At 36.0% G+C, this 14,470-nt stretch overlaps 1 protein-coding gene across 1 annotated transcript in view; it reads right to left on the bottom strand.

Moving 5' to 3' along the window:
* Positions 1 to 14,470, bottom strand: part of Ccdc150 (coiled-coil domain containing 150) — a 63,163-nt gene that overhangs the window by 39,381 nt on the left and 9,312 nt on the right. Inside the window, 7 exon segments of the mRNA XM_013013492.1 lie at positions 287 to 394; positions 2,060 to 2,152; positions 4,364 to 4,453; positions 4,965 to 5,081; positions 8,837 to 8,899; positions 10,703 to 10,887; positions 10,986 to 11,206. Of these exon segments, the coding sequence (XP_012868946.1) occupies positions 287 to 394; positions 2,060 to 2,152; positions 4,364 to 4,453; positions 4,965 to 5,081; positions 8,837 to 8,899; positions 10,703 to 10,887; positions 10,986 to 11,206 (877 nt within the window).

The raw sequence follows: 14,470 nt of genomic DNA, 5'->3' as shown, positions 1-14,470 counted from the left end.
ATACATACTTTAGAGTCAGCTGTAAGTAGACTCTGTAAATATAACAATGGGAGAGGTAATTACTTTCCTAAAGTAATGATATTTGAGAAAAGGCATTAAAATACAATAAATGTAAGGCCAAATCACTCCTCTGATGTGAAGGTGAAAGATTACCAAGAAATAACTCAGTGAAACTTTGGAATTCATTGGTAAAACATTTTACTAATCCACTTGGCCATGTACATTTTCTCAGTCAGGCTGGCTTCACATTGCCTCTGTCAGAAGTTCACTAGCATCAGGTGAATACCTGCATAATAGCTTGATGGTCAGCAGTAACCCTGGCATTTTCCATCTTTACAGACTGAAGTATGCTGCTCAGCTCTAAACATTTTCTACTCAGTTGGTCATTCAAAACCTGAGACAACAAATATATATTTATCAAGTCAAAAGTCTTTGGGAATTATTTGTGTATCATTATTTTATGCCCATAATTTAGTTAATGTATCCCCAATTAATATTTTACAAAATACCTTCAAATGTTTGAAACAAGATTTATTGATTTAGTGAATTGAGGCTTATGGATTTCTACTGACCTGTTTGTCACAATTCTGAACCCAAATCATTTAGGTCCAAGACCTGTGTTGGATGGAATATTCTGTATAGGTGCCTAGTTAATATTGCAGAAAGTGATTTCCATAGTTACATCATGTGCCTTCAGAAATATTTGGCTGATAACAGAAAAAACCCAAGTTGTTCCACCACCAATGATAACATTTATAAAAGCAAAATATAGGTGAGTTTTCCATCATACTATTAATACTTCAGAATGAGTAATAACCTTTGTGCTACAAATCTGTCATTTAGTAACTTTTGATATTCTGGAATTTGCTTCTTGTGAAAAATATTCACCTTAGTAATTGTTTTTGCATGGTACATTTGTCAAGCAGCTTATGTTTTAATAAACAAGTTTTTCAAGAATAAAGACACATCACTCTAAAGGAACAACAGAAAAAATAATGAGAAGGAAAATGAATAATCTGGTAAGTCTGTAAGTGTGATAGAATAGCTATGAACACATTCAGGGTTTTGGGAGAGTCAGATGATTGAACTCAAAGTCCCAACTCTGCCACTTGTTAGCTATAAAACCTTTGTGTATATCAGTTTTATTATCTTTTAAATGAAAACAATGGTGTCTATTCCATAGTACAATTACAAAGATTACAATTTGTTAGTAATTGGAAGTGCTTAAAATTATGCCTAGAATGTGGAATGGGTTCAGTAAAAATGTCAACTATTAGAATAGGTAGAGTGGTAAGAGTCATAGTTATCATTTTATAATAGGAGACACTTATTGTTGCATTTTATTTATTATAAACAAGACACAGAAACACCATAATCCTAATGTAATTAAGTTGTAGAAACAGAGAAGTTATTTTTAGTAATAAACTATATCTCACTGAACTCTCTGATAATTAGTTTGCATATTTGGTGACTTTTTCAATACTTATCCATATATTAATATAAAGTATCAATTAAGTTGACAGGACCATGGTTAAATCTAAAGACAATGGTTATATCCACCTCCAAAATGTAGCAACCATTAAGTTCCTACTGTACTATTTGCTGCTAACGATATAAATTATAAGACAAGAGACTTTGCCATTGAATGGCCAAAGTTCATGGTGAAAGGTAGTGATTTATGTATTCAATTACTACACAAGAAAGCAAACAAAGGCAAAGTATAACCAGGTATGCAATTTAGTGACAATTCTTGTACACTACTGTGTCACAGGAATTGGGAGAATGATCAGAACTGTGCTTAATTTATAATAATGCTTCAGAGGTAAAGAAGATCTTATGGAAATAAAAACTGAAGTATCAGAGATGAACTTGTATAATCAGGATTTACCTTGATTCTTTTTTTAAAAACTAAACAATAGGAATTTATTTTTCTCAATGCTGGATACTAGTTGTATCAGATCAAGGTGTTGGAGGGTTGGGCTTCTCCTGTGCCCTTTCTATACCTTGATTCTTTAATTGAACAAAATTAAATAGCATCTAAAAACCAGTGAAGATTTACCTGTGTTTTTTCTGATACTTCACGAAGTGTAATTATTTCAGACCTCAAATATGCATTTTCTTCATTTTTGTTTTTGAGAGATATTTGTACTTCCTATTGGAGAAAATGTAATTACTTTCTTTTCCACAGGTACAAGGTATTATATATATCTTTATGAAAATATCTGCTAAGTATCTAGCCAATGCCAGTTCAAGGTCCAATATAAATGTGTATATATGTGTGTGTTTGTAGGTCTTATAAAGAATTTGTTAAGATTTTAGTATCTTCAGCTTCTAAACTACTGTTTCTAAATTATCAAAACTGTTTATAGCTAAGCACTAGTAGCTCACAGGTATAATCCTAGCTACTCAGGAGGCTGAGATCTAAGATCATAGTTCAAAGCCAGCTCAGGCAGACAAATCTGAGACTCTTATCTCCAATTAAACAGAAAAAAGTCAGAAATAGAGGTGTGGCTCAAGTGGAAGAGCACCAGCTGTGAGCAAAAGAGTCAGTGAGAGTATGAGGCCCTGAATTCAAGCCCCAGTTCCAGCAAAAATAAAACAAAAGTCTGTTTACACAAATCTGAGGATGTGGAAACAACAGACATTCATTCCTGGTAGGAATGCAAAACTGGGAGGCAGGTTCCTAATTTCTTACAGAAATTATCACACGATCTGGCAATCAGGCAATCAGGCTCCTTGGCATTTACCCAAGGGAGCCAAATATTTTTATTTAAAACTCTTTGTATGCAAATAGATCATCCAGACAATGAGTTGGATATTATTCAGCACTAAAATAAACTATAAAGAAAATTTTAAATGTTTATTCAACTAAAGAAGTCCAAAAATTGTCACATGTACGATTGTGTATGATTGTGACCATATGACATTCTGGAAAAGACAAATCTACAGAGACAGTTACCAGGGGTTGGGATGGAGAGATGAATAGCTAGAGCAAACAGGTTTTGAGGGGAAGCAGTATTATTCGGTAGGATACTACTACAGTGGACTTGTCATTATTTGTTTATCCAAATCCAAGAATGTGCAACTCCAGAGGGATCCTTAATGTAAATGATAAGACTTTGAGTGATAATGATCGGCCAATGTATTCACTTGTTGTAGTACTGTTCCATTCACGGGAGAATGTTGATAACCAGAGAGGCTATGCATGTATAGGGACAGGGACCATATAAGAAACGTCTGTACCTTCTACTCAATTTTGCTATAAGCCTAAATCTGCTCTATTAAATCTGCTATATCTGGTCTATTATAAAAAAAACTTATAAGCCAGGAACCAGTGGCTCACACCTACAAGTCTAGCTATTCTGTAGGCTGGGATCTGAGGATTGCCAGTCAAAGCCAGCCCAGGCAGGAAAGTCTGAGAGACTTATCTTCAATTAACTACCAGAAAACCAGAAATAGTGTTGTAGCTCAAAGTGATAGAGTACTAGCCTTGAGCAAAATTACTCAGGCCCCAAGTTTAAGTCCCACAACTGAAAAATAAAAACCTTCATAAATTATTCTCATAAAGGGGTTCTAACTAGAAAGAACTTGCCTAGAACATAACCTAGCTGGGTACTGGTGGCTCATGCTTGTAGTTCAAACTGCTCAGGTGGCTGAGCTCTGATGACTGAGCACTGAAGTTTGCCTGGGCAGAAAAGTCTAAGAGAGATTATCTTCATTTCTAACAAAAAAAAGCTAGACTCATAGTTCAAGTGGTAGATTGCCAGATATGAGCAAAAAAGTCAAGTGAGAGGCCACAAGTTCAAAGCCCTATAATGGCACATACACAGAACCAAACAAAAACAAAAAAGTAATCTACATTTACTAGAATGCTTACATTATGTAAATTCTACTCTCTAGGATTATATAGCTTCTGTTACATATACATTGTTTCCTAGAAGCAATTTCTCAAGAAAGATAAACATATCAAGAAAAATATTAAGAAAGATAATACAGAATGAGATAGCATTCAGAAAAATGATTCCAAATGTGCTCTGTATAGCAAAAGATTAATTTTAAAATGTAATATGAGGCAAAAAGTAATATGATTTTCATTTTTAAAGTTATGATAAAATATGAAATTTGCCATGCTAACCATTTTAAGAGTACAGTTTAGTAGCATTAAATATATTCACATTGTATTGTAACAATCCACCAAAAATAACTTTTTGCATTTTATTAACCATTTTTTACAATTTATGTATAATCTGAAAATATAAATGTCTTATTATTTTTGTTAATTAATATTTTCAACATGTAATAATCTGAATAAAATGATTACTTAGTGCCTAATACCTAGTATTACCCTGGATATATAACTTACATGAAGCTTTCTTTTTTCCTGTACTAGGAGCTCCTGGGTACTCTGTATAGAACTGCGTAGGGCAATGCAATTCTTCTGCAAAATGTGAACCTGAAATTGGAAAAAAACAGCTTTTTTGTAAGGCAGATTTTTGAAAAAATAAATGACCTTATGGAACATGTGGAGAGTAGAATTTCTAAGGTCACTAAGGGCAAAAGAGAAGTATGTGTTAGTTCAACTTAGTCTTTATTGTCTAGCCAAATCACAGACACACAGCAAAGGGTGAGAGACATGATGAGATCAGAGTAATGATTTCCAAAATCAGTGCCTCTAGCAGAGAGTACACGGGCAAGGAAGAGTTACTATACCTAGAGCTACAAGTCCATGCTGTGAAGCCTGAGGCAAATTAACTTCTCTGGGCATTAGCTATCATATTCATTAATTAGGAATTGTATTAAATAACATTAGAGTCATTTTGTACCACAATTACCTTAAGTTGTAGCAAGAATGTTAGCAGAGATTAAAGAAAATAAATAATACATTTGGAGAAAATTGACAAAATTGTGTTTATAGGTAATTTTTTTTACTTCCCTAACATGGGTAAGAAAAGGGAATTTTGTACCTGTTTCTGTTCCACTTCCACTGCTGATCCCATTTCCTGTACTTTGAGTAGCATAGCTGATCCAGATCTCTCAAGAGATTCTCTGACATGCTTCTCCAAAGCCAGCTGTCTCCTCAGCTACAGAGCAACATTGAAGTTAAGCCAGTCTAAGGAATATCATATGCCAGTTTCCCAAAAATCAAAGTTGCCAGATACACCATCTCGGAATTGAACATTCTTTACTTACAGTCATGCTCTTATACATATGTATGCATAAAGGCATGCTCTTGTTTCCCCCTAATATTGAGCTTTATAAAAGTATGAAGTCAAATCTGTTGCTCTTATCTTCTTATTGTATATGTCTATTTCCTAAAGTAACTTGCAAGCAGCACTTAGAAAAAGAAGAGCAGAAGCTGGGGGGCAGGGGCTCATGCCTATCATTCTGGCTACTCAGGAGGCAAAATTTACCTAGGAAGAAAAGTTCTAGAGACACTTTCTCCTATTAACTAACAAAATGCCAGACTAGAAGAGTGATTCAAGTGGTAGAACACCAGGCATGAACAAGAAAGAAGCATGCAAGATGACCTGAGTTCAAGTCATGATACCAGCACAAAAAAGGAGAAGGAACAGAGGAGGAGGAAGAATAGGAAAAGAAGAAGGAAGAGGAGAGGGAGGAAGAGAAGGAGGAAAAGAAGAAGGAAGAGAAGGAAGAGGAAGTAAAGGAAGGAAGGAAGAAGGAAGGAAAGAGAATAGAATGTTGAGATAAGCAGATAAGTCCTGCTTCATAAAATGGTTCTGTAATATGTATGTGTGTTGGTGTTGTAATATAAAATGGATGTTTAATGCATTCAAACTTTCAAAATAAGTAGAAAAAGTGCTAGCATCATATCTTAGTATGTATTTACTTCATTTCTGTATTTTCTTGTTTTATTTTTCAACTCACTTTCCTATATCTTACATTGCTTTAATTTTGTAGTATTATAACCATACTTCTAGAAGCTATTTCAAGATCAGGCATAATGGCTTAAGTCTAAATCGCAGATACTCTGGAGATGGGTATCAGGAAGCTTGTACAGTGGGTAGCTAGCCCAAGCAAAAAATTAGTGAGACCCTATCTTAACCAAAAAACTGAGTGCAGTACTTCTTGCCTGTATGCCATCTACGTGGGAGCCCAAAGTAGGAAGATCACAGTCCGGGTTTGCCCAGGACAAAAAATTTGAGGCCCAACCTGAAAAAAATAAAGGGATAAAGTAGATAGAAGCTTAGCAACTGTAAGGTTTTGAGTTCAGATCCCAGTACCACCTAATTCTGTTTTGGACTTTGAAAGCCTAACTAATGAAGTAACTGTTAAATAACAGTGTTAATTAACATGAAAGAACTTGGGTCCTGTGTCATTACAATACAAAAATATCTATTTGATCTCGGCTCATTGTGTCTGACATTAAAACCCTGTAAGTGTCTTTCAGGAGCTAGCTAGATGTAGTAGTTAGAAAAACTCTTAAAGATCTCACTTCTAAACACTACTAAACTAGGGATCAATTTTCCAACACATGAACTGGCAGGGGACACAAGTCATACAATCATACAATATCCAAAATATACAAAAACTCTTAAACTATCAAAATAAGTTTAAACTCAAGAAAAAAACCAAGACCAGGAAGATCATGGTCTGAGGCCAGCTTGGACAAGCTGGTAGCAATGAGGACCCCATCTCAACCATTCATTAAAAATCTGAGCATAGTGGCATGCACCTGTAATCTACTGAAAAGGGAAACAGGAGAATATCAGTTCAGGCCAGTCCAGACAAAAACTAAGATCCTATTTGAAAAATAGAAAGCAAAAAGGGCTAGAGGGCACCTGCCTAGCAAGCACAAGACTGAGTTTTGACTCCAGTACCACTAAAAAAACTTCACTAGTGAACTGCAAAATAAGAGACCATTACATACAAAGTAGAATGGCAAAAAAAATCAAAATACTTATCAAACACTGGTAAAGATGGAGAACTATGTTCTTATTTGGTCAGCTTATTCCTTGCTAGCTGAATGTAAAATGGTGCAGTCATTTTGTAAGATGATTGGGCAATTTCTAACAAAGCTAAACCATAGGCTTATCATTAACCCAGTGTTACACACCCCTAGGTTATTTACCCAAATGAGTTGAAATCTTATGTTCACATAAATAACCATAATACAAATATTTATAGAAGCTTTATTTCTTATTGTCAGTAATTGTAATCAAACAAAATGTTCTTCAATAAGTGAATGGATGAACAAGCTATGGTACATACAATGCAATATTGCTCATCAATTAAAAGGATACAAACTATATGAAGGAATTTTAAATATGCTAAGTGAAGGCAGTCAGTTCACAAAGGTTATATACCGTATAATTCCAATGACAACAAAACTTTATAGATGGCAAAGTGGTTGCCAAGGGATCAGAGGGAAGAGTAGAGAGGGATGAGTAGGTAAGTATAGTTTATCTTTAGGGCAGTGAAATTACTCTGGATAATCTTGTAATGGTGGACACATACATTGTGAATTGGCCCAAACTCAGAACTGCACAAGGAAAAGAAGTGAATTCTAGAATAAACTGTGGGCTTCAATTGGATCAATAGTGGTTCATCAAATATACCAAGTATCACACTAATGTGATCTGTTTAGAAAAAAAAAAACCTGTGAGAATGAGTAGGAGGTATATGGGAATTCTTTTCTGCACACGTTTTCTATAAACATAAAGCTGCTCTAAAAGTCTATAAAAACATGAAAACATTCTAAGAGCAATCACAAACTACTAGCAAATAATATTCTCTATAATAATAATTTTCTAGATAGCTATGCTTGATGCTTCAAGCACTACAAATATATATATATATATATATATATATACACATATTTTAAAGGTTTTAGACTAATGACAATATTTGGTCAGGAACACTGAGAATTTTAGTCTATTGTCAAATAGATTAGTAATTTTTCTGACTTTTTTTGGGGGGGTCTAGTCATGTGCCTGAACTCTGGGCCTGGGCGCTGTCCCTCAGCTCTTTAGCTCAAGGCTAGCACTCTACCACTTGAGCCACAGTGCCACTTCCTGCTTTTTTCTTTTTGCTTATGTGGTGCTGAGGAATCGAACCCAGGGCCTCAGGCATGCAAGGCAAGCGCTCTACCACTGAGCCACCTTCCCAGCCCTTTTCTGACTTCTATCACTATTTTCAGCTACAAAATTTTAGTTCAACAGCTTGTAGCAGCCACTTCTTAATTCCTCAAACAAGACTGAAATTAATATTTCAAGGTAAAATTAGAGCATATCATAGCTTTTTAAATTGTCTTTAATTGTTTTCACGTTTGTGCTGACACTGAACTCAGGGCCTGAGTCTTGTCCCTTAGCTTTTTCATTCAAGGCTAGTGCTCTACCATTTGAGCCATAGCTCCACTTCTGGGTTTTTGGTGGTTAGTTGGAGATAAGCATCTTATAAACTTTCACACTTAGGCTGGTTTTGAACCATGATCCTCAGATCTCAGCCTCTTGAGTAGCTAGGATTACAGGTATAAGCCACCAACACCCAGCTAGCTTTTAATTGTAAATACAACGTTTGATTAAAAGGTCATTACATGAAGGAATGCAGCATGTGGGCATGGCTTTTAGGACAATTTTTTCCCTAGCTTACTGCAGTATTAAAGCCAAAGGAAGTCTTCATGTAGGGATAGCACTCACACTTTAATTATATGTTGCACTTCTTAAAGTCTTTCTTTAATAAAGCATATTTATGCTTTCAAAAAAGGCATCAGTAAAACATACTTTCTTCTTCAAAAGGTCCTTTTCATTCTCTATTTTCTTTCTTTCCCCCTCAGAAATTCCAATTCTTTCTCTTGCTCCAGTATCTTTTTTCTTACCTCTTGAACTTTATGGTTCATTTTACGTTTTGTGGTTTTCAATTCCTCTTCAATAGCTGCATTCTTTTAAAAGGAGAAAGAGAAAAGATTCTAAATTGAAATGGCAGATATTATCTATAGGTATATCAATTATTATTTTGATTCATGGTTTTTGATCAGAAATAGTAATCATATCCATCTCTTGTGTTAAAATTGAATGATTAGAAGGCAAACTAGAAATTGATCAATATTTTCTTACAAAGAATCTTTCTTATTTTAAGAGCTCTTATTTTCCTAGCATCAAATATCATTCATACTTAAAAGCCAAGGACAAAAACATAGCTTTCATTACTTATTCTTTTTTTAAAATTATTATTAGTGGCACTACAGTCCTAGACATAAAATCTCAAAATTGTTTTTGCCTTCTTTCCTACCTTCAGTCTGTATCCAATACTATATTCTGGAGTATGTTCCCTTTCAGAATTCTACAATATTGGTTCTGACCTAATTAGCTATTAGACTCATAGTGCAGATAATACAATTCAAATCCTAATTACTTTTCCTGACTCCATTCTCCTCTCCCCATAATCAGTACTCTAAAATACTGCCTAATTTTTTTCCTCTGCCTTTTTTCCTGTTTGTTTTTTTGTTTGTTGTTGTGATTTATTTTTCTGGTGCCAATCCTGGGGCTTGAAAGTTAGAGCTTGGGTGCTGTCCCTGTGCTTTTTTTTTTTTTTGCAAGGCTAGAGCTCCTAACTTGAGCCACAGCTCTACTTCCAACTTTTTGGTGCTTAATTGAAAATAAAAATCTCACAGACTTTTCTGCTTTCTCGACTGGGCTTGCCTAGAACCATGGTCTTCAGATCTCAGACTCCTGAGTAGCTAGGATTTCAGGCATGAACTATCGGTGCTCTCTTTGCTTTTATTAATCATTTCAATATTTTAAAAAATCATTCTCCATAGGAACTATACAATTGTTGGTTATAATGATGACATAATGATTATGTACATAATTATGTACATAGATGTACACAATGATTTTGAGACCTCTACAATATGATACCTACTTCATATCCAGTTTATTTTCCACAAACAAATTCTTACTCCTGTCAGCCTAGTTTACATATTTCACCCAGTGGAATGCTCTGGCTCAAACCTGGGTTATAGGAAGAAGACAGGCATGTGGTTATCTTGGACAAGTGACTTCCCTCTGGTCCCTAGTACTCTTACTATTAAACAGGCCAATGGTGTCCTATTTCATAGGATATCCTTGTAGACCTAATTCTTTCCTTTACCTGCATATGCTCATTGAAATGACCTTTCCCTCCTACTTTGCCTCCTAAAGGTTGAGCTCAAGTCCTATTATCTGTTTTCTAAAGCCTACCTGATCTATTCTAGACAGGGCATGCTCACCCTTTTCAAACATGCCTGAACAAAGAGCCTTTGCTAGTAAATATTCACTTGTCCCATACCATCCTATAACACTTTTGTTACACTCTTATTTCTTCCTATTTATCATAGTATGCCTTGTGCTTCAACTATCACATAAGCTTTGAAAAGGACAGACTTCTCATACCTCTGGATGCTTACTATTCCTTATATACTATAAACAGTTACTAGGAGTACATAGTACTTTAGGTTATTGATGCACATACATGTGAAATGTATCAAGAATCTTTACACCAATATCACCGATTTTTTTTTTGGTCGGTTGTGGGGCTTGAGCTCTGGCCTGGGCGCTGTCCCCCAGCTCTTCAGCTCAAGGCGAGCGCTCTACCACTTGAGCTACAGCGCCACTTCCAATATCACCTATTTTTACAACAGCTTTATTGGTCTGATGCTACTTCCAGCTGATATAGAGTAACTTTGTACTTCAGAAATGTGGACTCAAACCTTTATCTCTGAGGCCATTTCCAGAGTGGCAGTTAACCTATGGACTTCTTTTTGTGCGTTTCCTTCTCCCTCTTTGACATCTCTCAGTTGCTGGCGCAAACTCATCACTTGAAGATGCAACAGCTTCAGATCTTTGGAATGTTCCTCCTCTATTGTATTCAATCGAGCCTTCAGAAAAGCTACCAGACAGCACAGTAGTGACATCAAGTAGTACAAGGAAGATAAAGAATCATAAACTCAGATGCCCACAGAGGATGATATTCTCTTCTCTCCATACCTGTTTTCTGTGGATTCAAATCTTTTTCACTTTGTAGATGAAAGATGCTCATCTTCAAGGACTGGATGAGACTTTCCAGATGGCACATTCGATTCACCAGAAGCTCACAGTTCTTCCATAAAATATCTTTTTGTCCTGGACAAATTATTTCACTCTGGATAGGACTAATGATTTTCTGGCTAGTAGTGTCTTCTAAATAGATTGGAATTTCCAGTGGACCTCTGGACAAAGATCCCAATATAACAATATTATGCAGTGCAATGTGTATCATGGTGACCCTACATGGTGAGTCCATGTAACCTTTCTAATAAGAATATAATAAACAATCACCAACATTGTCAAATACAGCTAGTTCTGATGTTCCCTCCACCCATAAACCTACCAAATAAACACCTATATAAGATCAATTCCCTCTATGTTAAGAAAAAATTAGAAATGCTGTGACTCTTCTGACAAGCATCAGTATCAACCAGGTAGAAAAAAGATAAGGTACAGTCCAGGCACAAAACTATCCATGGATATTAAACCACACACCTGAGAAGGGATCTTCTCGCATTTACCCAAGGAGAGAAGCATTTGTGCCACACATATTGTACTCCAAGGTTATCCAATACTTGGCTTGCAATTTGCCTATGTCTGAATGTAGAAGGGATCCTGAATATATATCTCATTAGACCTCAGAACAAAGTAGCAGATATCCAAGCACAGGCAAGAGCTTCCAGGGATATAATTCTCCAGCATCAGAGCAGAGAATGGGATAAAATTCAACACTTCTAGGTTTCTCTCTGAAAAAGGTTTGCCATTGTATTCTGCCAACTGTTACTGCTGATAGTGTAATGGATGACTAACTTACATCAGAAAATTGTTAACTGGTGACATATGTAGACCTTCCACAGCCTAAAGAAGACTCAGCACTTCCTATGCCCTCTCTGCAGCTCATCCCACTGGCAACCCCAGTTTACAAATTCCTCCTGGAAGAATGGGTCACTATCAATGTAATATTTATAGCTCCCACTACTGCAATCTCATCCTCCGGGCTCTGGGAGCTGAGGGGAGTAACACATGAGAGTTCTCCTAGATCACAATATCAAGAGGCAGTTTTAAGCAGTAGTGCAAGCACTTTTAGGGACTACATTCTTGGGGAGCAGAGCAAGCTTAAATGCACAGCATTAGGTTTCTGTCTAGAAAGGATTTCTCTGCATCATCTTCCAGTGGCAATTTGAAGGACTGTCTTCTAACTAACATAACTAACATAAACAGTAGACCTCCAGCAGCCTGAAAAGAGTGCACACTCCCTGAATTCTCTTTCTTACATTACAGCGACAAAAACTTCAGATCTCCAAAGCCACTCTGAAAGGAGGCTGTCATGCATTGGTTACTACAACTTCTGCCTCCCTCAACCAGAAAAAATGAGGAAGTGGACACACAATAGACCCACTATGATCAGAGAGTACATACTGAATTAGAGTGGAAATGTCTGACATAGATACTCTTGCCTACTAGTGCAAAGACAATAGATGATAAATGCCTGTTCGTGGCTTCACCCTGAACATAGAAAGAACTGGAAAACACATCTAAAATACCTTCCTTTCCTGCTGTATCTGGATGGTCTGTACTCTCATTTATCTTACCTGACTCAAAGGCACTGAAAAGCAAAACTCATATGATCATCTCAATAAATGCAAAAAAAAAAAAAAACCATGTGAGAAAATTTGATGTTCTTCCATGATAAAAACTCACAACAAATTACATAGAGAATGAATGTTCCTTAACACAACAGAGGCTAGAAATGGCAAGTACACAATTGGCATCATGCTCAATGGTGAAAGCTTTGTCCCAAAGAAAAAGAATAAGACAAAGATGCCTATTTCCTCTATCAGTACTCAACATGGTATTGAAAATCCTAGCCAGAGTAATCATGGAAGAAAAAGAAACACAAGGCATCCAGATCAGGAAGGAAGAAGTAAAACTACCTAATGTTGCTAATTATATATCTAAATATATAATATAGTGTTGCTAATTATATATCTAAATATATAGTGTATATAATATATAACATATTATGTAAATATAATATAAATATTATCTAAAGATAATATAATATAAATATTATATAAAGAAAAAGAATATAAATATATTATAAAACCAAAGGCAGGTACTCTCACACTCTAATCCTAGCTACTTGGGAGGCAGAGCTCTGATAACTGAGGTTGGAAGTCAGCCTGGGCAGGAAAGTTCATGAGACTTTTACCTCCAATAAACTACAAAAAAAAAAATCCAGAAATGGAACTGTGGCTCAAGTGGCAGAGTGCTTGCCTTGAACCTCCCAGGCCCTGAGTCCCTGAGTTCAAGTCCCAGGACCAGCAAGAAAAAACAAAACAAAACGAAGAAACAGATACATTACCCAGTAGAACAGGATGGAGAGCACAGAAATAATCTCTGTATTTATGATCAATTTATTTTTAATAAAAATGCTAAGAATATGCAACAGCAATAGGACAATCTCTTCAATATATGATGTTAGGAAAACGGGTTGTCCACATGCCGAAGAATTAAACTGGCCCCTTTGTACAAACCATATATAAGAATCAAAAATACATTAAGGACTTAAGTGAAGAACTGAAACAAACTTCTAGAAGAAAATGAAAGGGGCCGGGCGCTGGTGGCTCAAACCTGTAATCCTAGCTACTCAGGAGGCTGAGATCTGAGGATCTTGGTTCAAAGCCAGCCGGGGCAGGAAAGTCTGTGAGACTCTTATCTCCAATAAAAACCCACTAGAAAATGGAAATGGCACTGTAGCTCAAGCAGTAGAGCGCTTGCCTTGAGCTGAAGAGCGCAAGAACAGCAAAACAAAGCACCCAAGCTCAGAGTTCAAGCCCCATGACCAACCAAAAAAAAAAAAGAAAATGAAAGGGAACGCTTTTACTTTGTACTTGACAATGATTTCTTGGATATAACTTTCAAAACACAGATAACACCTTGCTCATGTCACTGTAACCCTTCTGTACAGTATTTTCACAATAAAAAAAACTTATTGAAAAAAACAGATAACAAAAGCAAAAATAGTCAAACAGGACAAACCTAAAAGGGAGAAGAATAATGTAATTCCTTAATTAACAAATATTTATTAACCTCGCTAAATCCAAATATGGAATATACTATAAGGGAAAGAGGGTAAGTCCTAAAAAGGGCTGGCTGGGGAAGGATATGGCTTAGGTGTATAGTCTACCAGATGTGAGGCTTTGAAGCCAAAGCCTAGTACCAAAGATAAAAGAGGGAGAGAGGGAGAAGAAGAGGGAGAGAGGGTGGGAGGCAAAGAGAAAGGGAGGGAAGAGAAAAAGGAAGAAAGGAAGCAGGAAGGAAAGACAAAAGGAGAGGAAGGGAAAAAGAAAGAAAGGAGATGAATATAGTATGGAATGGATACAGATCATTGACTTTTTAAGAGTGGTTTTAATATTAATTTCTTGGAGAGGGGGGAGGTAGGT

The sequence above is a fragment of the Dipodomys ordii genome, unplaced genomic scaffold (assembly GCF_000151885.1).
Source record: "Dipodomys ordii isolate 6190 unplaced genomic scaffold, Dord_2.0 Scaffold1, whole genome shotgun sequence".
NCBI lineage: Eukaryota > Metazoa > Chordata > Mammalia > Rodentia > Heteromyidae > Dipodomys > Dipodomys ordii.
Note: the sequence above shows the minus strand (reverse complement) of the source record. Positions and strands in the feature narration are given on the sequence as shown.